At 49.1% G+C, this 24,387-nt stretch overlaps 1 protein-coding gene across 4 annotated transcripts in view; it reads right to left on the bottom strand.

The window, feature by feature from the left end:
• The window catches only part of LOC147736595 (membrane-spanning 4-domains subfamily A member 4A-like), a 225,483-nt gene that overhangs the window by 20,181 nt on the left and 180,915 nt on the right, over positions 1–24,387 (bottom strand). For all 4 annotated transcript variants that reach the window (XM_086953781.1, XM_086953780.1, XM_086953782.1 and 1 more), the window contains 2 exons: positions 23,463–23,519; positions 364–501 (listed from right to left, as the gene is read on the bottom strand). In XM_086953781.1, the coding sequence (XP_086809907.1) occupies positions 364–501; positions 23,463–23,519 (195 nt within the window). The remainder of the gene's footprint in view (positions 1–363; positions 502–23,462; positions 23,520–24,387) is intronic.

The following is a 24,387-nucleotide window of genomic DNA, read 5'->3' as shown; positions in this document are numbered from 1 at the left end:
GTGTTGTAGTCTTTGTGGTTTAATATGGAATTTTACTCAGTGTATTCTGATTGACCAAATGAGGAATAGTAGTTACATGTGAGCACAAAAGGGAAGTTTGTTGTTTACTGGTTTAGATACCCTGTCCCTTTTGGTGGAAAAGTGGTACTCTCTGCTTTTCCGGAGTGTTTGACAATGACACTGAATGGACAGAAAGGCATCCACATGCAGTATCTGTGTGCCAACTCCACACAGTGACTATTGAGAAAATGAACACGACCTTAAACACATAAAGACAAGATGGAGTCTTCAGGCTGCAGGCAGTCCCAATAGACCACACCTGATGGCTGCTTCAGCATTGAGTGCAGAAAGACTTCAACTCACCATATCTGATTGACACTTTAAGGGATGGAAGTGGCAGGGCGCGCTCCAGAAATAGTACTGCAGGTCCAGAGAGTAGGTGATAATCCCAATGCCAGCAAAGATGGAGCTGATGATGTTCATGGCCAGGGTAGCACCGATCTGGAGGGGAAATGGAGAACATGTGAACAGGAAATGGTCCTCTTCAGCTGGAGAGAGAGGAGAAGAACAGGGTGATGAACATCTGCCACTTGGAGACAAATTTGGGATTGCCAGTCATACTGGGCATCGCACCGAGAGTTAGGGTTGGAGTCGGGTTTGGAGATAGACGTGATGCAGGGCGTCTCACCAGGAGTTAGGGCTGGAGATGGACGCGATGCAAGGCATCTTACCTGGAGTTTGGGCTGGAGCTAGATGTGAAGTAGGGCATCTTACCTGATTTAGGGCTGGAGCTAAATGCGATGCGGTGTATCTTACCTGGAGTAAGGGCTTGATCTAGACGCAATGCAGGGCATCTTACCTGGAGTTAGGGCTGAGGCTAGATGTGATGGAGGGCACCTCACAAGGAGTTAGGGCTACAGCTAAACATAAGAAGGGCATCTTACCTGGAGTTAGGGCTGGAGATAGATGCATCTTACCTGCAGTTTTCGCAATTTACTTAACAGCGTAATGATCAAATTGGTGATTTACATGTATTACCCAATATAATTTGGAATCAATAACCTAGACTTATCCTTGATTGAAAAAAATACTTTGATATATATATATGAGTTTTTGTGCCCGCAATGCCCGTTTAGTTATGATAACTGGAGTACAAAAATGATGCAGTGCTTCTCATCCACAGTTAGAGCTGGAGTTAGAAGTGACACAGTGCTTCTCGTCCAGAGTTAGAGCTGGAGCGAGGAGTGATGCAGTGCTTCTCATCCAGAGTTAGATCTGGAGTTAGGAGTGACGCAGTGCCTCTCGTCCAGAGTTAGAGCTGGAGCGAGGAGTGATGCAGTGCTTCTCATCCAGAGTTAGATCTGGAGTTAGAAGTGATGCAGTGCTTCTCATCCAGAGTTAGAGCTGGAGTTAGAAGTGATGCAGTGCTTCTCATCCAGAGTTAGAGCTGGAGTTAGAAGTGATGCAGTGTCTCTTATCCAGAGTTAGAGCTGGAGTTAGAAGTGATGGAGTTAGAAGTGATGCAGTGCTTCTCATCCACATTTAGATCTGGAGTTAGAAGTGATGCAGTGCTTCTCATCCACATTTAGATCTGGAGTTAGAAGTGACGCAGTGCTTCTCATCCAGAGTTAGAACTGGAGTTAGAAGTGACACAGTGTCTCTTATCCAGAGTTAGAGCTGGAGTTAGAAGTGATGGAGTTAGAAGTGATGCAGTGCTTCTCATCCACATTTAGAGCTGGAGTTAGAAGTGACACAGTGTCTCTCATCCAGAGTTAGAGCTGGAGTTAGAAGTGATGGCGTGCTTCTCATCCAGAGTTTGAGCTGGAGTTAAAAGTGATGCAGGGCTTCTCATCTAGAGTTAGAGCTGGAGTTAGAAGTGATGGAGTTAGAAGTGACGCAGCGCTTCCCATCCAGAGTTAGATCTGGAGTTAGAAGTGATGCAGTGCTTCTCATCCACATTTAGAGCTGGAGTTAGAAGTGACACAGTGTCTCTCATCCAGAGTTAGAGCTGGAGTTAGAAGTGATGGCGTGCTTCTCATCCAGAGTTTGAGCTGGAGTTAAAAGTGATGCAGGGCTTCTCATCTAGAGTTAGAGCTGGAGTTAGAAGTGATGGAGTTAGAAGTGACGCAGCGCTTCTCATCCAGAGTTAGATCTGGAGTTAGAAGTGATGCAGTGCTTCTCATCCAGAGTTAGAGCTGGAGCGAGGAGTGATGCAGTGCTTCTCATCTAGAGTTAGAGCTGGAGCGAGGAGTGATGCAGTGCTTCTCATCTAGAGTTAGAGCTGGAGTTAGAAGTGATGCAGTGCTTCTCGTCCAGAGTTAGAGCTGGAGCGAGGAGTGATGCAGTGCTTCTCATCTAGAGTTAGAGCTGGAGTTAGAAGTGATGCAGTGCTTCTCATCTAGAGTTAGAGCTGGAGTTAGAAGTGATGGAGTGCTTCTCATCTAGAGTTAGAGCTGGAGTTAAAAGTGATGCAGTGCTTCTCATCTAGAGTTAGAGCTGGAGTTAGAAGTGATGCAGTGCTTCTCATCTAGAGTTAGAGCTGGAGTTAGAAGTGATGCAGTGCTTCTCATCCAGAGTTAGAGCTGGAGTTAGAAGTGATGCAGTGCTTCTCATCCAGAGTTAGAGCTGGAGTTAGAAGTGATGCAGTGCTTCTCGTCTAGAGTTAGAGCTGGAGTTAGAAGTGATGCAGTGCTTCTCGTCTAGAGTTAGAGCTGGAGTTAGAAGTGATGGAGTGCTTCTCATCCAGAGTTATATCTGGAGTTAGAAGTAACGCAGTGCTTCTCATCCAGAGTTAGTTCTGGAGTTAGAAGTGACACAGTGCTTCTCATCTAGAGTTAGAGTTGGAGTTAGGAGTGATGCAGTGCTTCTCATCTAGAGTTAGAGCTGGAGTTAGAAGTGATGCAGTGCTTCTCATCCAGAGTTAGATCTGGAGTTAGAAGTGATGCAATGCTTCTCATCCAGAGTTAGATCTGGAGTTAGAAGTGACGCAGTGCTTCTCATCCAGAGTTAGATCTGGAGTTAGGAGTGACACAGTGTCTCTCATCCAGAGTTAGAGCTGGAGCGAGGAGTGATGCCGTGCTTCTCATCCAGAGTTAGATCTGGAGTTAGTAGTGACGCAGTGCTTCTCATCCAGAGTTAGATCTGGAGTTAGAAGTGATGCAGTGCTTCTCATCCAGAGTTAGAGCTGGAGTTAGAAGTGATGCAGTTCTTCTCATCCAGAGTTAGAGCTGGAGTTAGGAGTGATGCAGTGCTTCTCATCTAGAGTTAGAGCTGGAGTTAGAAGTGATGCTGTGCCTCTCATCTAGAGTTAGATCTGGAGTTAGAAGTGATGCAGTGCTTCTCATCCAGAGTTAGAGCTGGAGTTAGGAGTGACGCAGTGCTTCTCATCCAGAGCTAGATCTGGAGTTAGAAGTGATGCAGTGCTTCTCATCCAGAGTTAGATCTAGAGTTAGAAGTGACGCAGTGCTTCTCATCCAGAGTTAGATCTGGAGTTAGAAGTGATGCAGTGCTTCTCATCCAGAGTTAGAGCTGGAGTTAGAAGTGACGCAGTTTCTCTTATCCAGAGTTAGAGCTGAAGTTAGAAGTGATGCAGTGCTTCTCATCCAGAGTTAGAGCTGGAGTTAGAAGTGACGCAGTGCTTCTCATCCAGAGTTAGATCTGGAGTTAGAAGTGATGCAGTGCTTCTCATCCAGAGTTAGATCTGGAGTTAGAAGTGACGCAGTGCTTCTCATCCAGAGTTTGATCTGGAGTTAGAAGTGATGCACTGCTTCTCATCCAGAGATAGAGGTGGAGTTAGAAGTGACACAGTGTCTCTTATCCAGAGTTAGAGCTGGAGTTAGAAGTGATGCAGTGCTTCTCATCCAGAGTTAGAGCTGGAGTTAGGAGTGACGCAGTGCTTCTCATCCAGAGTTAGATCTGGAGTTAGAAGTGATGCAGTGCTTCTCATCCAGAGTTAGATCTGGAGTTAGAAGTGATGCAGTGCTTCTCATCCAGAGTTAGATCTGGAGTTAGAAGTGACGCAGTGCTTCTCATCCAGAGTTTGATCTGGAGTTAGAAGTGATGCACTGCTTCTCATCCAGAGATAGAGGTGGAGTTAGAAGTGACACAGTGTCTCTTATCCAGAGTTAGAGCTGGAGTTAGAAGTGATGCAGTGCTTCTCATCCACATTTAGAGCTGGAGTTAGAAATGACAAAGTGTCTCTTATCTAGAGTTAGAGCTGGAGTTAGAAGTGACACAGTGTCTCTCATCCAAAGTTAGAGCTGGAGTTAGAAGTGATGCAGTGCTTCTCATCCAGAGTTAGAGCTGGAGTTAGGAGTGATGCAGTGCTTCTCATCAAGAGTTAGAGCTGGAGTTAGAAGTGATGCAGTGTCTGTCATTTAGAGTTATAGCTGGAGTTAGAAGTGATGCAGTGCTTCTCATCCAGAGTTAGATCTGGAGTTAGAAGTGACGCAGTGCTTCTCATCCAGAGTTAGATCTGGAGTTAGAAGTGATGCAGTGCTTCTCATCCAGAGTTAGATCTGGAGTTAGAAGTGACGCAGTGCTTCTCATCCAGAGTTAGATCTGGAGTTAGAAGTGACACAGTGTCTCTTACCCAGAGTTAGAGCTGGAGTTAGAAGTGATGCAGTGCTTCTCATCCAGAGTTAGAGCTGGAGTTAGAAGTGACGCAGTGCTTCTCATCCAGAGTTAGATCTGGAGTTAGAAGTGATGCAGTACTTCTCATCCAGAGTTAGATCTGGAGTTAGAAGTGACGCAGTGCTTCTCATCCAGAGTTAGATCTGGAGTTAGAAGTGATGCAGTGCTTCTCATCCAGAGTTAGAGCTGGAGTTAGAAGTGACACAGTGTCTCTTATCCAGAGTTCAAGCTGGAGTTAGAAGTGATGCAGTGCTTCTCATCCAGAGTTAGATCTGGAGTTAGAAGTGACGCAGTGCTTCACATCCAGAGTTAGATCTGGAGTTAGTCCAATCAAGTCAGAAGATTTATATAGCGCGCTACATACCCGGAGGGTCTCAAGGCGCTTGAAGAAGGGTGGGGAATTATTTGTCGAATATCCAAGTTTTAAGTTGCTTTCTGAATGCTAGATGGTTCTGAGTGAGACGAAGGTGAGTGGGGAGTGAGTTCCAGGTTTTAGCTGCGAGGTAGGAAAAGGATCTACCTCCCATGGTGGTTTTATTGATGCGAGGTACTGTAGCAAGGGCTTGGTTGGAGGATCGTAGCTGACGGGAGGGGGTGTAGAAGGAAAGACGTGTGTTGAGGCATTCGGGTCCAATTTCATAAAGTGCTTTGTGTGCGTGGGTTAGGAGTTGGAAAGTAATCCTCTTATTGATGGGGAGCCAGTGGAGGTTTTTCAGGTGACTAGAGATGTGGTCTTTACGCGGGATGTCTAGTATGAGTCTGGCTGATGCGTTCTGGATGCGTTGGAGTTTATTCTGGAGTTTTGCGGTGATACCGGCGTATAGGGTGTTTCCGTAGTCCAGGCGGCTTGTAACCAGTGCATGGGTGACCGTTTTTCTGGTTTCGGTGGGGATCCAGCGAAATGTTTTTTTGAGCATGCGAAGAATGTTGAAGCAAGATGATGAAACAGCGTTTACTTGTCTGTTCATAGAGAGTGAGGAGTCCAGGATGACGCCCAGGTTCCGTGCGTGGTCCGTCGGGATGGGTGCTTTTCCAAGGGCCTCTGGCCACCAAGAGTCGTCCCAGGCGGAGGGGGAGGTACCTAAGATAAGGACTTCTGTTTTGTCTGAGTTCAGTTTCAGACGGCTGTGTTTCATCCACGCGGCTACTTCTTTCATTCCTTCGTGTAGGTTAGTTTTGGCGGTGCTAGGGTCTTTGGTGAGTGATAGGATCAGTTGAGTGTCATCCGCGTAGGAGATGATGTTGAGGCTGTGTTGGCGTGCGATGGCCGCGAGGGGGCTCATGTATACGTTGAAGAGAGTGGGACTGAGTGAGGATCCTTGGGGTACGCCGCAGATGACTTCAGTGGCCTCTGAGTTGAATGGTGGGAGGCGGACTCTCTGGGTTCTTCCGGTGAGGAACGAGGTGATCCATTCCAGTGCTTTTCCTTGTATTCCGATGTTTCTGAGGCGCTGTAGAAGGGTGCTATGGCAGACTGTGTCGAAGGCTGCGGAGAGGTCAAGGAGGATGAGGGCGACTGTGTCTCCATTGTCCAGGAGAGTTCGAATGTCGTCTGTTGCTGCGATGAGGGCGGTCTCCGTGCTGTGTTTGGCTCGGAAGCCGGACTGTGAGGAGTCGAGGGATTTGTTTGTTTCGAGGAAGGCGGCAAGCTGGTTGTTGACAGCTTTCTCGATGACTTTGGCCGGGAATGGAAGGAGCGAGATGGGGCGGTAGTTTTTGAGTTCGGTGGGGTCCGCTGTGGGTTTTTTCAGAAGGGCGCTAAGTTCTGAGTGTTTCCAGCTTTCCGGGAAGGTGGCGGAGTTGAGGGAGCAGTTGATGATGTCTCGAAGGTGTGGTGCTATGATGGAGTCTGCTTTGTTGAAGATGTGGTGAGGGCAGGGGTCTGTGGGGGATCCTGAGTGGATGGAGTTCATCAGACGGATGGTGTCTTCAGTGGAGATTGGGTTCCAGTCATTAAGGATGTTCAAGGGGGGTGAAGGTCCTGCAGAAGGTTGGGTGGGTTGGTCTCCGGGTCGGTTGTCGAAGCTGTTGTGGATGTCTGCGATTTTGTTGTGGAAGAACGAAGCTAGGGAGTCGCAGAGGGCTTGAGAGGGGGTGATGTCGTTGGAGTTGGCTGAGGGGTTGGTAAATTCTTTGACAATGTTGAATAATTCCTTGCTGTTGTGGGCGTTGTTGTCTAGTCGGTCTTTGAATGCGGCTTTCTTGGCAGATCAGATTAGTTGGTGGTGTATGTGGGTGGCGTTTTTGAAGGCGTCCCTGGTGCTGGTGTTTGGGTCTTTTTTCCAGGCCTTCTCGAGGGAGCGACAGAGTTTCTTGGATTTCTTAAGATCATCGTTGAACCAGGATGCGTTTTTGCTGCCTAGTTTGATTTGACGTTTTTTCAGCGGTGCTAGGAAGTCGGCGCTGTTGGATAGCCATTGGGTGAGGTTAATGGCTGCTTGGTCGGGGTTTGAGGAGTGGGCAGGGGGGTTTTGGAGAAGCGATAAGGAGATCTGGTCGATGGTGATTTTGTTCCAGTTTCTTCGCATAGTAGGTTGAGGATGGTTGTGAGTTGTGGTCTTTTTGTAGATAAAGTGAACGCAGCTGTGGTCCGTCCAATGGAGAGTAGTGGTGTGACTGAAGGAGACATGTTTGCTGGAGGTGAAGATAGGGTCGAGTGTGTGCCCAGCGATGTGGGTGGGCGTAGTGACAAGTTGTTTGAGTCCGAGGTTGGCGAGATTGTCCAGAAGGGAGGTGGCATTGCTGTCATTGCTCTTTTCTAGGTGAAAGTTGAGGTCTCCCAGCAGAATGTATTCCTCGGAAGGGAGGGCGTGTGGGGTGATAAAGTCAGTGATAACGTCGCTGAAATGTGCACGGGGTCCTGGAGGTCGGTAGAGGAGTGTGCCTCTGAGTGTGGTTTTGGGGTCAGTGTGGATCTGGAAGTGAAGGTGATCGGCGCTGGTAAGGTTGACGTCTGAGCTGGTTGAGATGCGGATGGAGTTCTTATGGACGATAGCGATGCCTCCTCCTGTTTGGTCGGTGCGGTCCTTACGGATGATCTTGTATCCTTCCGGGATGGCTATGGTGATGTCTGGAGCTGATGAGGCGTTCATCCATGTTTCTGTAAGGAAGGCGACGTCGGGAGAAATGGTGTCTAGAAGGTTCCAGAGGTCGATGGCGTGTCTGTGGACTGAGCGGGTGTTGAGCAGGATGCATTTTAGGTGGTTGGAGTCAGATCTCGGTTGTGTGATCGTGGATGAGGAGTTTTTCTTGGTGCCGTCGAACTTGCAGGAGTAGCAAGTGAAGGGTCCATGGGTGTGTCCAGGAGCGGCTTGGGCGCAGTTGGAGAGGCGGCTGGGGTTAAGGGCTTGGAGGGTGGAGGCAGTGCTTCTCATCCAGAGTTAGATCTGGAGTTAGAAGTGACGCAGTGCTTCTCATCCAGAGTTAGATCTGGAGTTAGAAGTGACACAGTGTCTCTCATCCAGAGTTAGATCTGGAGTTAGAAGTGACGCAGTGCTTCTCATCCAGAGTTAGATCTGGAGTTAGAAGTGATGCAGTGCTTCTCATCCAGAGTTAGAGCTGGAGTTAGAAGTGATGCAGTGCTTCTCATCTAGAGTCAGAGCTGGAGTTAGGAGTGATGCAGTGCTTCTCATCTAGAGTTAGAACTGGAGTTAGAAGTGATGCAGTGCTTCTCATCCAGAGTTAGAGCTGGAGCGAGGAGTGATGCAGTGCTTCTCATCCAGAGTTAGAGACGGAGTTAGAAGTGATGCAGTGCTTCTCATCTAGAGTTAGAGCTGGAGTTAGAAATGACACAGTGTCTCTCATCTAGAGTTAGAGCTGGAGTTAGAAGTGACACAGTGTCTCTCATCTAGAGTTAGAGGTGGAGTTAGAAGTGACACAGTGTCTCTCATCTAGAGTTAGAGGTGGAGTTATAAGTGATGCAGTGCTTCTCATCTAGAGTTAGAGCTGGAGCGAGGAGTGATGCAGTGCTTCTCATCCAGAGTTAGAGTTGGAGTTAGAAGTGATGCAGTGCTTCTCATCCAGAGTTAGAGCTGGAGTTAGAAGTGATGCAGTGCTTCTCATCCTGAGTTAGGGGTGGAGTTAGAAGTGATGCAGTGCTTCTCATCCAGAGTTAGGGGTGGAGTTAGAAGTGATGCAGTGCTTCTCATCCAGAGTTAGAGCTGGAGTTAGAAGTGACACAGTGCTTCTCATCCAGAGTTAGAGCTGGAGTTAGAAGTGACACAGTGTCTCTTATCCAGAGTTAGAGCTGGAGTTAGGACTGACGCAGTGCTTCTGTAGTAGGGGATCTCTGTGTATAGTCATAATCTAGTGAATAGTCCCGCCCATGTGCGTGGACCCCGGAGCAATCAAAAATAATCTCTTACAGTGTCAAAAAATGCAGAAATGCATAGACACTTAAGAGAGAATTTAAAGACAGATAATGCAGCCTAAAAAGGCTACACTGTCCAGTACTTCAACTAGAAATTCCACCATAAAATCCACAAAACAGCAAAGCCTGTACATATTTCCCTTGCTTTACCAGCAAAATCCCTCAGGAATGATAGAGAGAAGAATCTGGACAGACAAGCCCCATAGGCTGCCATTATGTGGCTCAAAACAGGATACTGTGCCTTTAAGAGAGTTTTCCAGAACTTCACAGTATCCCAGAATGCCTTGCAGGTCCCAGTTACTTTCAGTTCTTTTTTTCCGGCTCCTGCAAGCAGGACCCTGGAGCATTGAGCTCTCCCTTTTCAAGGGTTTTGCTGGTGTTTTTTCACTAAATTCGATTTTGTGTACTTTTAAAGTACTTTGGTGACTTTCTTCTTGGTATTTTGCACCCTTTTGTTGTATATAATGCCTGCATTATTTGACAAATGCCCGGAGTGCTCCAGGAAGAAGGCCAAGTCAGACCCCCATGAGGTCTGTATCCTCTGCCTTCCCTCTTCCCACGTCCCAGAGGAGTGTGGGATCTGTCAAGGCTTCTCTGGCAGGACCCTGAAGGACAGACGGAAGGTCAGACTTCAGGGGCACGAAGAAAGAAGACTGAAGGCACAAGATGGGTCTGGAGGGGCTTCATCTGCCCATGCTGAGGCCTCTGGGGGGCTCCCCAGGGGCAGGAAGTCCAGCACACGTCCCCATTCTCTGTCTGGATCAGTGGCACCCACCACGACGTCGAGAGGGAGGTCCAAGGCCGGCTCCCAGTCTCCCCAGGGCTCTGGGTCAAGAAAACGTCGCCCGTCGACGTCGAGGGACTTACATAGGCGGCCGTAGACCCCTGGGACAGTGTCGTCGTCATTGTCTTCGGCGTCGACGTCGAGTGATCGGCGTCGACGGGCCCGGCGTCGACGCTCGCCGTCGAGGCGACACCGTCGAGCGCCGTCGAACAGGACATCATCGTCGTCGAGGAGGTCCTCGTCGTCGAGACCGCCGTCGAAGCGGATGAGGTCGCCGGCGAGACAGAAACGTTCGCCGTCGAGGCGGAAGAGGTCGCCGTCGGGGCGATCGAGGTCGACGTCGAGGCATACGAAGTCGACGTCGAGACATTAGAAGGCAACGTCGAGACGGTCGTGGTCGCCGTCGAGGCGCAAGAGATCGCCGTCAAGACACAGAGGATCGTCGTCGAGATGGTCCGGGTCGACGTCGAGACATGGCAGGCCAAAGGGGCGCTCGCCGTCGAGGAACCTACGTTCGACGTCTGTTCACCATTCGGCGTCAAGGGGCCGTACTGCGCGGCCTGGGGCTGTGGGGGGCTCCCCTCAGTCCGGGAAGGAGGCTGGGTCACCGGGATCGGTGCACTTGGAGGTGTATACTCCGAAGAAGTCTGTCACACCTCCTCCTCCGTTGCCAAGAGGTCCGCATCCGAGGGCTCCAACCCCTCCTCCGTTGCCTCCGCTACCTGCGCTTCCATCAGGACCAAGGACCCCTGCTCCTGAGAAGCCTCCACCGGTTCCGCCGAGGTCGGTCTCGTTACCTAACCTCCCGACCCCTCCCAAGAAGACTCCTAAGTCTAAGGAACCGCGCAAACCCGAGGACGTCCCGGGGAATCCGGCTGAACATCCAAGGCCCAGGAGATCGAGATCGCGCTCCAGACGGAGAGAACGATCGAGGAGTAGACACCGGTCCTCCACCCGTTCCAGACGGCGCCATAGGAGGCATAGGTCCAGATCTAGTACGACTTCTAGGACTCGCTCCTATTCACCTACTTTGTCCGATTCCCCAGAGACTAGGGTGTCTCCGATCGACGACATTGGTACATTCCAGGAGGTTCTCCTGAGGGGGGCTGCGAAGTTGGGTATCACGGTGACGGCTCCTACACCTACGACGTCCGTGATATTCGAGACTTTGCACAAGAAGCACCTGTCTCGCCCTCTGTTGCCTTTGGTGCCAGGACTGGTTGAGCCGGTGCAAGAGCTGTTTCTTACGCCTGCGGTGGTAAAGGCTGCCCCGTCCAGACTGCTGAAGAAATACAGGGCGCCTGACTCAGACCCTGCCTTCTTGAGGGTGGACCCAGTGCCCGACTCAGTAATAGTGACGGCGGCCAGGAAACAACATTCTACCTCCCCGTCCTCCACCGTGCCTCCGGATAAGGAGAGCCGCTGGATTGATTCGGCAGGAAGGAAGGCGTGTGGGACTTCTTCCACCATGATGAAGGCTGCCAGCGACTCGGCATTACTGGGACGGTATGACCGGGCACTTTGAGATTCCATGGAGCAGTTCGCGGACCTTGTGCCGCGTGACAGGAAGGAGGACTTCATGGAAATCGTCAAGGAGGGGATGCTGGTCTCGAACCAGGCCATAAGTGCCGCGGCGGATGTCTCCTTGTTGGCCGCACATGGCTACTGCCAGGGTATCAACCAACGCCGCCATGCGTGGCTCAGACTTACGTCGCTCAAGCCTGAGGTGCAACAGCGAGTGGCCAATCTACCGTTTTCCGGAGACACGCTCTTCGGCAAACACGCAGATGATGAAATGGCCCGGATGAAGGCCGAGGCGGAAACCCTGACGGCTGTGGGCTTGGAGAAGCCCAAAGACAAGAAACCCTACCGCCAGTTCCAACGGCGGTTCGGTTCGCAGGGGAAAGGAAGAGGACAGTCTTCGGGGCAACAGCAGCAGCAACAACAGCAGCAGTTCCGAAGACCCTTCCAGAAATGCCAGAGGGGTAGAGGTAGACAGCAGTCCTCTACCGCGAACAAGGGCCCGGCCGGGTCTCGACCCTGAGCGGTTACTTCCCCTTCGTCCGTTACCCGCTCCGGTGGGGGGAAGCATTCAATTTTTTCTGGCAGAGTGGAGAAAAATTACTCAGGACAAGTGGGTGCTGAATATTGTTTGCAATGGATGCAGTCTTCGGTTCATCAGCCCTCCTCCATCGATTCCTCCGGTCAGCTCGCAGTACCAGCTGCGCGAGCTGCAGGCGGAGGCCGATATCCTGTTAAGGAAAAGGGCGATAGAAGACGTACCTCTGTCTCAAAGAGGAAGAGGTCTGTACTCCCGGTTCTTTCTGGTCTGCAAGAAGGACAAGAACGAGTTCAGGCCCATTCTGGACTTGCGTCAGGCAAACAGATGGATTCGCAGAGAAAAGTTTCGCATGCTGTCGTTGCATCAGATCTACCCTCAGCTGCAACGAGGAGATTGGATGTGTGCCATAGACCTACAAGATGCATACTTCCACGTGCCCATTGCATGCAAACACAGAAAGTTTCTGCGATTTCAAGTCGGCACCAATCATTATCAATACACGGTACTCCCATTCGGACTGAAGTCTGCGCCCAGGACATTCTCGAAGTGCATGGCAGTGGTAGCGGCACACCTGAGAAAGAACAAGGTGTTTGTCTACCCGTACCTGAACGATTGGTTGATCAAGGCCTCCTCCTTCTCGGAAGCTCAAGCACACTTCCGGAAGACGTGCGTTCTATTGAACAAACTGGGGTTGCACATCAACATGTCCAAGTCAGTTCGACTCCGGTCCAGTGCATCCAGTACTTGGGAGCCTCCATCGACACGCTGTCAGCAAGCGTGTCTCCTTCGGAGGAGAGATGTTTATCACTCCTTCGGAAGGCTCAGGCTCTGATGACCGCTCCGTCTACGATGGTGAGGACGGTGTCTTCTCTGCTGGGATCGATGGCCTCTTGTATCTTCCTCACACCACACGCACGGCTGCACATGAGACCTTTGCAGGAGTGCTTGGAGGATCAGTGGAATCAGAGGAAAGGATCTTGGGACGACAAGATACGACTGTCTCTGCATGCTCTTCAGTCTCTGAAGTGGTGGTGTTCAGCGGAGAATCTCCTCAGAGGGGTTCCCTTCCACAAGGACATTCCAACTCAAACTATAGTGACGGATGCTTCTCTCCTCGGCTGGGGAGCGCATTCCGGAGACCTGCAAATTCAAGGGACGTGGTCCCAGGCGGAGTCCACGTACCACATCAATTTCTTGGAACTCAGAGCTGTTCACTTGGCACTGAAGGCCTTTCATCCATCCTTTCAGACCAACTCTCTGCTTGTTCAGACGGACAACACGACAACGATGTATTACCTCAACAAGCAGGGGGGCTCGAGATCACGCACTCTGTCACAGGAGGCGCAGGCGATCTGGCACTGGCTTCTGGCTCGAGGACTATCGCTAACGGCCACGCATCTGCCAGGTGTGCAGAATGCTCAGGCAGACGAGCTGAGCAGACTGATTCAGGAAAACCACGAATGGGTCATAAACGACGAAGTACTAGGAGAAGTCTTCGCAAGGTGGGGAACGCCAGACGTAGATCTGTTCGCCACCGCCGAAAACAGCAAATGCCGCGACTTCGCATCCAGGTACTACCAGCCAGGGACGCTGGGGAACGCGTTATGGATCAACTGGTCGAACAGCTTTCTGTACGCTTTTCCACCAATTCCCCTGATTCCGACGGTTCTCATCAAGCTGTCCCAGTCCAGGGCGTGGATGATTCTGATTGCCCCGGAATGGCCCAGACAGTGGTGGTTCACGGACCTGCTTCACCGGTCTCTCCTTCCTCACATGAAGCTGCTGTGCAGGCCGGACCTTCTCACGGAGTTCGGGGGGCGGATGGTGCACCCCAACCTCTCGTCTTTGAGTTTGGCGGCATGGCTCCTGAAATAGTGCAATATGGCCATCTGAATCTCCCTGATGATTGTATCGACATACTGAAGGAGGCTAAGCGACCTTCCACTAGGACTTCTTATGCTTACAAGTGGAAGAGGTTTTGCATCTGGTGTAAGTCTAAGAACTATAATCCTACGACATGCAAGGAGGATGTCATCCTTCCATATCTGCTGCATCTGGCGCAGTCTGGCCTTAATGTTCATTCCATTAAGGTTCATCTGGCTGCTTTGACTGCCTACAGGAAATGCCCTTCACAGACTTCCTTCTTCCAGATCCCTGTGATCAAAGATTTTTTGGAAGGCTTGAAGAAAGTGTTCCCTCCTGTCAGGCTTCCTTCGCCTTCGTGGGACTTGAATGTGGTGCTGTCCAGACTGATGAAGGAGCCTTTTGAACCTATTCATAAGGCTTCGTTGCAGCACCTGTCCTGGAAGGCGGCGTTCCTCGTGGCCATTACATCGGCCCGCAGGGTGAGTGAAATTCAGGCATTATGTTGCCAGGAGCCTTATACTGTATTTCATACTGCTATGGTTATTATGCGTACTCACCCTAAGTTTCTTCCCAAGGTTGTTTCTGATTTTCATATCAACCAGACTATAAATTTGCCTACGTTCTTTCAGAATCCTTCATCTCCAGCGGAAAGGGCTTTGCATTCCCTGGATGTTAAGAGGGTGCTGAAATTTTATCTGGATAAAACCAAAGATATTCGTAGGTCAGACCAATTGTTCATCAATTATGGATCGGTCAGGACAGGTCTTGCTACCTCTAAACAGTCCATCTCTAGGTGGATTGTGTCCTGCATACAATTGTGTTACTACAAAGCTAATAGGCCTTAGGGGGCAAACCTAAGGCTCATTCCACCAGGGGCAAGGCTGCCACGACAGCATTGCTTCGTAATGTTTCCATTGCAGAGATCTGCAAGGCGGCCACTTGGAAGTCAGTCCATACCTTTGCTAAGCATTACTGCCTGGACACTGATGCCAGGGCAGACGCTCAGGTTGGGCAGGCTTCGCTGCGGAATCTGTTTGCACAATAGTGGCGTGATTTTTTGTTCTCCACCGCCGCTTGGTGTGGGGATGGGCTTGCCATTCTATTCACTAGATTATGACTATACACAGAGATCCCCTACTACAGAAGGAGTAGTTTCTGTCCTGTAACTCCAGTTCTGTAGTAGGGGTATCTCTGTTATAGTCATAAGCGCCCGCCCTCCTCCCCGGTGGAGAGGGATATTCATGTAAGGAATGCTACAGGTCTGGCGTGTTACGCCTTCAAAAAGAACTGAAAGTAACTGGGACCTGCAAGGCATTCTGGGATACTGTGAAGTTCTGGAAAGTTCTCTTAAAGGCACAGTATCCTGTTTTGAGCCACGTAATGGCAGCCTATGGTGCTTGTCTGTCCAGATTCTTCTCTCTATCATTCCTGAGGGATTTTGCTGGTAAAGTAAGGGAAATCTGTACAGGCTTTGCTGTTTTGTGGATTTTATGGTGGAATTTCTGGACAGTGTAGCCTTTTTAGGCTGCATTATCTGTCTTTAAATTCTCTCTTAAGTGTCTATGCATTTCTGCATTTTTTGACACTGTAAGAGATTATTTTTGATTGCTCCGGGGTCCACGCACATGGGCGGGACTATTCACTAGATTATGACTATAACAGAGATACCCCTACTACAGAACTGGAGTTACAGGACAGAAACTACTCCTTCTCATCCAGAGTTAGAGCTGGAGTTAGAAGTGACACAGTGTCTCTCATCCAGAATTAGAGCCGGAGTTAGAAGTGATGCAGTGTCTCTCATCCAGAGTTAGAGCTGGAGTTAGAAGTGATGGAGTTAGAAGTGATGCAGTGCTTCTCATCCAGAGTTAGAGCCGGAGTTAGAAGTGATGCAGTGCTTCTCATCCAGAGTTAGAGCTGGAGTTAGAAGTGATGCAGTGTCTCTCATCTAGAGTTAGAGTTGGAGTTAGAAGTGATGCAGTGTCTGTCATCTAGAGTTAGAGCTGGAGTTAGAAGTGATGCAGTGCTTCTCACCTAGAGTTAGAGCTTCGTTCCTGAGCATAGCTCCCTGGTGGGTGTTTAATGTTTGAGTTTCTCGGCGAGATACACAGGGCTCATGCCATACACGGTCTTATGGAGGGTGCAACAGATTTTAAACTTGATACGCCTGTGCACCGGGAGCCAGTGGAGCTCTTTGAGAAGAGGGAGAGAGGCTGTTCTAGGAAGGACATTTGAGACCAGGGTGCCGCAGTGTTCTGGACTACCTGCAGACGGCTCAGCGAGGACTCATTTGCTGAGACCAGCAGAGCGTTGCAATAATCTAGTCTGCTCAGTACCAGTGTCTCAACAAGGGTTTTTCGTGTGGAATCTGGAAGAAAAGGGAAGACTCGCCAAAACAGACCGAGTACTTGGAAGCAGGAGCCGGCAGCATAGACCACATGTTCCTTCAATGTCATTGCCTGATCTATGCGTACACCCAGATTCTTGACAACAGTCTTTGGTGCAGGAGGGACATCGAGATCCACTGGCCACCAATCTAGTGACAACAGCAACAGAGCCTCTCCAAAGAGCATGATCTCGGTCTTCCCTACGTTGAGTTGGAGGAGATTACTCCTCATCCAATTGGATATTGCTATCATGCCTAAGGTGAATGTGGCCTGGGCAGACAGAGTTTATTTGTTAATTGAGAAGAGGAGCTGAGTGTCGTCAGCATATGAAATGGGGGTAAAACCAAAAGACCTAGGAAGGTCGGCCAGAGGAGCGACATATATATTGAACAAGGTAGGGCACAGGCATGAGCCCTGAGGCACTCCCTTGGTCAGCTCCATAGTTTTTGACCGATGAGGGCCTAGGTTAACAATCTGTGAGTGAGTGGAAAGGAAGCTCGCCATCCATTGAAGGGCTATTCCTCAAATTCCAATTTCCTCCAAGCTCCTGAGCAAGATCTGGTGGGCAACCGCGTCGAATGCAGCACGAGAAGTGTGGATTGGCAGCTGTCCAAGGCCAGCCTGATGTTGTCCGTGATGGCCACCAGGGCTGACTACATGCTGTGTTTAGGTCTATTTACAACAAGGGGTGGTGAGGGACAGAGTCTCTGAATTAAGCAGAAAGCTCTCACCCAGTCAAGAGATCAGGGCTAGATCCAACACCGTTTTTTAGCTCACTGCACCATCCCAGTTTCAGAACCTGGCTGTATGCAAATTAGTCTGTTCCTGTCCCAGTGCATGATGGGAACAGGGCAAACCAAACTACAAAAGCCAATTCTTACACTGGGAAGGAAACAAGCTCCCGGGGACCGGTTTCTGGCATTACAGCCGTCTTCGGCCCGGTTTGCTTGAATCCTGATGGTGCAATGAGCAAGGGTCTCACATCTGAGAATACCCTTCCACGCTTAGGGTGGACAAAAATATTTACAACAAGGGGTGGTGAGGGACAGAGTCTCTGAATTAAGCAGAAAGCTCTCACCCAGTCAAGAGATCAGGGCTAGATCCAACACCGTTTTTTAGCTCACTGCACCATCCCAGTTTCAGAACCTGGCTGTATGCAAATTAGTCTGTTCCTGTCCCAGTGCATGATGGGAACAGGGCAAACCAAACTACAAAAGCCAATTCTTACACTGGGAAGGAAACAAGCTCCCGGGGACCGGTTTCTGGCATTACAGCCGTCTTCGGCCCGGTTTGCTTGAATCCTGATGGTGCAATGAGCAAGGGTCTCACATCTGAGAATACCCTTCCACGCTTAGGGTGGACAAAAATATTTACAACAAGGGGTGGTGAGGGACAGAGTCTCTGAATTAAGCAGAAAGCTCTCACCCAGTCAAGAGATCAGGGCTGGATCCAACACCGTTTTTTAGCTCACTGCACCATCCCAGTTTCAGAACCTGGCTGTATGCAAATTAGTCTGTTCCTGTCCCAGTGCATGATGGGAACAGGGCAAACCAAACTACAAAAGCCAATTCTTACACTGGGAAGGAAACCAGCTCCCGGGGACCGGTTTCTGGCATTACAGCCGTCTTCGGCCCGGTTTGCTTGAATCCTGATGGTGCAATGAGCAAGGGTCTCACATCTGAGAATACCCTTCCACGCTTAGGGTGGACAAAAATATTTACAACAAGGGGTGGTGAGGGACAGAGTCTCTGAATTAAGCAGAAAGCTCTCACCCAGTCAAGAGATCAGGGCTAGATCCAACACCGTTTTTTAGCTCACTGCACCATCCCAGTTTCAGAACCTGGCTGTATGCAAATTAGTCTGTTCCTGTCCCAGTGCATGATGGGAACAGGGCAAACCAAACTACAAAAGCCAATTCTTACACTGGGAAGGAAACAAGCTCCCGGGGACCGGTTTCTGGCATTACAGCCGTCTTCGGCCCGGTTTGCTTGAATCCTGATGGTGCAATGAGCAAGGGTCTCACATCTGAGAATACCCTTCCACGCTTAGGGTGGACAAAAATATTTACAACAAGGGGTGGTGAGGGACAGAGTCTCTGAATTAAGCAGAAAGCTCTCACCCAGTCAAGAGATCAGGGCTAGATCCAACACCGTTTTTTAGCTCACTGCACCATCCCAGTTTCAGAACCTGGCTGTATGCAAATTAGTCTGTTCCTGTCCCAGTGCATGATGGGAACAGGGCAAACCAAACTACAAAAGCCAATTCTTACACTGGGAAGGAAACAAACTCCCGGGGACCGGTTTCTGGCATTACAGCCGTCTTCGGCCCGGTTTGCTTGAATCCTGATGGTGCAATGAGCAAGGGTCTCACATCTGAGAATACCCTTCCACGCTTAGGGTGGACAAAAATATTTACAACAAGGGGTGGTGAGGGACAGAGTCTCTGAATTAAGCAGAAAGCTCTCACCCAGTCAAGAGATCAGGGCTAGATCCAACACCGTTTTTTAGCTCACTGCACCATCCCAGTTTCAGAACCTGGCTGTATGCAAATTAGTCTGTTCCTGTCCCAGTGCATGATGGGAACAGGGCAAACCAAACTACAAAAGCCAATTCTTACACTGGGAAGGAAACAAGCTCCCGGGGACCGGTTTCTGGCATTACAGCCGTCTTCGGCCCGGTTTGCTTGAATCCTGATGGTGCAATGAGCAAGGGTCTCACATCTGAGAATACCCTTCCACGCTTAGGGTGGACAAAAATATTTACAACAAGGGGTGGTGAGGGACAGAGTCTCTGAATTAAGCAGAAAGCTCTCACCCAGTCAAGAGATCAGGGCTAGATCCAACACCGTTTTTTAGCTCACTGCACCATCCCAGTTTCAGAACCTGGCTGTATGCAAATTAGTCTGTTCCTGTCCCAGTGCATGATGGGAACAGGGCAAACCAAACTACAAAAGCCAATTCTTACACTGGGAAGGAAACAAGCTGCCGGGGACCGGTTTCTGGCATTACAGCCGTCTTCGGCCCGGTTTGCTTAAATCCTGATGGTGCAATGAGCAAGGGTCTCACATCTGAGAATACCCTTCCACGCTTAGGGTGGACAAAAATATTTACAACAAGGGGTGGTGAGGGACAGAGTCTCTGAATTAAGCAGAAAGCTCTCACCCAGTCAAGAGATCAGGGCTAGATCCAACACCGTTTTTTAGCTCACTGCACCATCCCAGTTTCAGAACCTGGCTGTATGCAAATTAGTCTGTTCCTGTCCCAGTGCATGATGGGAACAGGGCAAACCAAACTACAAAAGCCAATTCTTACACTGGGAAGGAAACAAGCTCCCGGGGACCGGTTTCTGGCATTACAGCCGTCTTCAGCCCGGTTTGCTTGAATCCTGATGGTGCAATGAGCAAGGGTCTCACATCTGAGAATACCCTTCCACGCTTAGGGTGGACAAAAATATTTACAACAAGGGGTGGTGAGGGACAGAGTCTCTGAATTAAGCAGAAAGCTCTCACCCAGTCAAGAGATCAGGGCTAGATCCAACACCGTTTTTAGCTCACTGCACCATCCCAGTTTCAGAACCTGGCTGTATGCAAATTAGTCTGTTCCTGTCCCAGTGCATGATGGGAACAGGGCAAACCAAACTACAAAAGCCAATTCTTACACTGGGAAGGAAACAAGCTCCCGGGGACCGGTTTCTGGCATTACAGCCGTCTTCGGCCCGGTTTGCTTGAATCCTGATGGTGCAATGAGCAAGGGTCTCACATCTGAGAATACCCTTCCACGCTTAGGGTGGACAAAAATATTTACAACAAGGGGTGGTGAGGGACAGAGTCTCTGAATTAAGCAGAAAGCTCTCACCCAGTCAAGAGATCAGGGCTAGATCCAACACCGTTTTTAGCTCACTGCACCATCCCAGTTTCAGAACCTGGCTGTATGCAAATTAGTCTGTTCCTGTCCCAGTGCATGATGGGAACAGGGCAAACCAAACTACAAAAGCCAATTCTTACACTGGGAAGGAAACAAGCTCCCGGGGACCGGTTTCTGGCATTACAGCCGTCTTCGGCCCGGTTTGCTTGAATCCTGATGGTGCAATGAGCAAGGGTCTCACATCTGAGAATACCCTTCCACGCTTAGGGTGGACAAAAATATTTACAACAAGGGGTGGTGAGGGACAGAGTCTCTGAATTAAGCAGAAAGCTCTCACCCAGTCAAGAGATCAGGGCTAGATCCAACACCGTTTTTTAGCTCACTGCACCATCCCAGTTTCAGAACCTGGCTGTATGCAAATTAGTCTGTTCCTGTCCCAGTGCATGATGGGAACAGGCCAAACCAAACTACAAAAGCCAATTCTTACACTGGGAAGGAAACAAGCTCCCGGGGACCGGTTTCTGGCATTACAGCCGTCTTCGGCCCGGTTTGCTTGAATCCTGATGGTGCAATGAGCAAGGGTCTCACATCTGAGAATACCCTTCCACGCTTAGGGTGGACAAAAATATTTACAACAAGGGGTGGTGAGGGACAGAGTCTCTGAATTAAGCAGAAAGCTCTCACCCAGTCAAGAGATCAGGGCTAGATCCAACACCGTTTTTTAGCTCACTGCACCATCCCAGTTTCAGAACCTGGCTGTATGCAAATTAGTCTGTTCCTGTCCCAGTGCATGATGGAAACAGGGCAAACCAAACTACAAAAGCCAATTCTTACACTGGGAAGGAAACAAGCTCCCGGGGACCGGTTTCTGGCATTACAGCCGTCTTCGGCCCGGTTTGCTTGAATCCTGATGGTGCAATGAGCAAGGGTCTCACATCTGAGAATACCCTTCCACGCTTAGGGTGGACAAAAATATTTACATCACCACCCCCTTTTCTGAATCGGTTTAGGTCTAAACTCCGATTGCAAAGAATCAAGGCTGCCGGAGGATTCAATAAAGTCCGACAGATGTTTATTGATGTGGTTTTCCAGAAGCTTGCTCAGGAGGGGCTGTAAGGAAATGGTTCATAAATTGAAGAGGTCTTCCATATAGACCTTAGTGTTCATGCGACTAGAGATGACCTGTGCCGCCTTCCATTCCAAGAGGAGATGCCCCTCCCTCATAGAAAGATTAAGAAGTGAACAGATGGGTGCAGCAAGTTGTTTAGAAAGTGAAGAAGAAATTTTGGCTGGAATGATGTCACGGGGAGAGCCTGATTTCACTGTACATAGTAAGACTTCCACGTCCTCACGATTCAGCGGGGGAAAGCTCTCCTACGACTGTGCCCTATTGCAAATAGGAGGACTATAATCCGTAGCAGCCTGCTGTAGACTTCCTGTTGAGTTAATCTTATATTCGAAGTTTAATATGTACCGCAGTTGAAGATAGTGTTGCAGTTAGAGGTAGTGTCTCTCGGCTGGAGGTAGAGCTGTAATAGGAAGTGATGCAATGCTTTTCATCCATCCAGAGGTAGAGTTGGAATGGGAATTGATGCAGTGTTTCCTCAGCTCGAGGTAGAGTTAAAATAGGAAGTGGTACAGTGTTTTCCACCCGGAGACAGAGTTGGAATGGGAATTGATGCAGTGTTTCTCAGCTGGAGGTAGAGTGGGAATGGGATGTGATGCAGCATTTCCCATCAGGAGGAACAGTTGGAATGGGAACTGATGCAGTATTTCCCAGCTGGAGGCAGAGTTGGAACGGGAACTGATGCAGTATTTCCCAGCTGGAGGCAGAGTTGGAACGGGAATTGAAGCAGTGTTTCTCAGCTGGAGGCAGTGTTAGAATGGGAATTGATGCAGTGTTTCTCAGCTGGAGGTAGAGTTAATATAGGAATTAATCCAGTATTTCTCAGCTGGAGGCAGAGTTGGAATAAAAATTGATGCAATGTTTCTCAGCTGGAGGTGGAGTTAAAATAGGAAGTGGTGCAGTGTTTTCCACCCAGAGACAGGGTTAGAATGGGATGCAGTGTTTCTCAGCTGGAGGCAAAGTTGAAATGGAAATTGAAGCAGTGTTTCGCAGCTGGAGGCAGAGTTGGAATGGGAATTGATGCAGTGTTTCTCAGTTGGAGGCAGATTGGGAATGGGATGTGATGCAGCGTTTCTTACCGGGAGGTAGAGTTGGAATGGGAAGTATGCAGTGTTTGTGAACTGGAGGTAGAGTTACAATTAGAATGGGAAAGGGTGTAGTGTTTCTCAGCTGGAGGCAGAGTTGGAATGGAAATTGATGCAATGTTTCTCAACTGGAGGTGGAGTTAAAATAGGAAGTGATGCAGTGTTTTCCACCCAGAGACAGGGTTAGAATGGGATGCAGTGTTTCTCAGCTGGAGGCAAAGTTGAAATGGAAATTGAAGCAGTGTTTCTCAGTTGGAGGTAGATTGGGAATGGGATGTGATGCAGCGTTTCTTACCGGGAGGTAGAGTTGGAATGGGAAGGGATGCAGTGTTGGTCAACTTGAGGTAGAGTAGAATGGGAAGTGATGCAGTGTTTGTGAGCTGGAGGTAGAGTTACAATTAGAATGGGAAAGGGTGTAGTGTTTCTCAGCTGGAGGCAGAGTTGGAATGGCAGTTGATGCAGTGTTTCTCAACTGGAGGTAGAGTGGGAATGGGATGTAATGCAGCATTTCTCATCGGGAGGTAGATTTGGAATGGTAAGTGATTGATGCAGTGTTTCTCAGCCTAAGGCTGAGTTGGATAGAGAATTCAAGCAGTGTTTCTCAGCTGGAGGCAGGGTTAGAAGGGGAATTGATGCAACGTTTCTCATCCGGAGGTAGAGTGCTAATGGGAAGTGATGCAGTGTTTCTCGGCAGAAGGTAGAGTTGGAATGGCAAGTGATGCAGTGTTTTTCACCCAGAGGTATAGTTAGAATGGGAAGTGGTGCAGTGTTTCGAAGCTAGAGGTAGAGTTAGAATGGGAAGTGATACAATGTTTCTCACCTAGAGGAAGAGTTAGAATGGGAAGTGATGCAGTGTTTCTCATCCGGAGGTAGAGTTAGAATGGGAAAGGATGCAGTGTTTCTCATCCAGAGGTGGTTAGAATGGGAAAAGATGCAGTGTTTCTCCCCTGGAGGAAGAGTTAGAATGGGAAGTGGTGCAGTGTTTCTTATCCATAGGTAGAGTTAGAATGGGAAAGGATGCAGTGTTTCTCCCTTGGAGGAAGAGTTAGAATGGGAAGTGATGCAGTGTTTCTCATCCGGAGGTAGAGTTAGAATTGGAAAGGATGCAGTGTTTCTCACCTGGAGGAAGAGTTAGAATGGGAAGCGATACAGTGTCTGGTAGCAGACTGCTGTGGGACACAATTTGCTTATAGTAGCTACTTCCAGAAGGAAGGAATGCATTTGATAAGAATTGAGATATGACTTATATTGTTGATCTGCCATTGGGGTGAAAGGGCAGGATTCATACTCACCAGTTGGGGATTCATTTTATTCTGCACTGAAATGGACAGCACTCCAGAGATGAGGAACTGTACATGGAAGAGGAGATGAACAGCACGTTATTCATTCATTCATGTGTGAGAGCGCACTCGATTTTATAGCATTACTGTTGTGTTATGTTAAAATGATTTGCAAACTGCAGGCACCATGAACGTTCATGACACTACACAAACTAATGCTGGATTACAGCAATTCATAGCAGAAGGTTCCCAGCACCTTCATGAATTTCATACAGTGCAGATCTATTCTGGTGTTCAATAGATAGTGCCTCAGTAGCAGGGCTTTTATGTCGGGATATTGAAGATAGAAATAGCATCTGATACAGGCATTCCGCTCTAAATATTTTTTACAAAATGTTGTCCCATGGGACGTAGATTTTTTTAAACAAACTCCAATGAGACTAATTCCAATATTTAGGACACAATACCACGGGCATGATTAAGATCTCGGTAGATGGGTTACTCCGTCACAGCGGTGACAGATAGCTCATCCGCCAAGATATAAATCCCATTATATCCTATGGGATTTATAATTTGGCGGATGGGCTATCCGTCACTGTTGTGACCGAGTAACCCATCCACGAGATCTAAATCAGGCCCGTGGATACAATAGCATTTATATTTCAGAGGACGGGATATCCCTCACCGTTGTGACCAAGTAACCCATCCACGAGATCTAAATCAGGCCCTAGGATACAATAGCATTTAAATGTCAGAGGACGGGATATCCGTCAGTAACCCGTCCGCCAAGATCTAAATCAGGCCCTGGGATACAATAGCATTTATATTTCAGAGGACGGGATATCCGTCACCGTTGTGATGGGGTAACCCGTCCGCCGAGATCTAAATCAGGCTCTAGGATACAATAGCATTTATATTTCAGAGGACGGGATATCCG

Source organism: Lissotriton vulgaris, chromosome 1_2, assembly GCF_964263255.1.
Source record: "Lissotriton vulgaris chromosome 1_2, aLisVul1.2, whole genome shotgun sequence".
Lineage (NCBI taxonomy): Eukaryota > Metazoa > Chordata > Amphibia > Caudata > Salamandridae > Lissotriton > Lissotriton vulgaris.
Note: the sequence above shows the minus strand (reverse complement) of the source record. Positions and strands in the feature narration are given on the sequence as shown.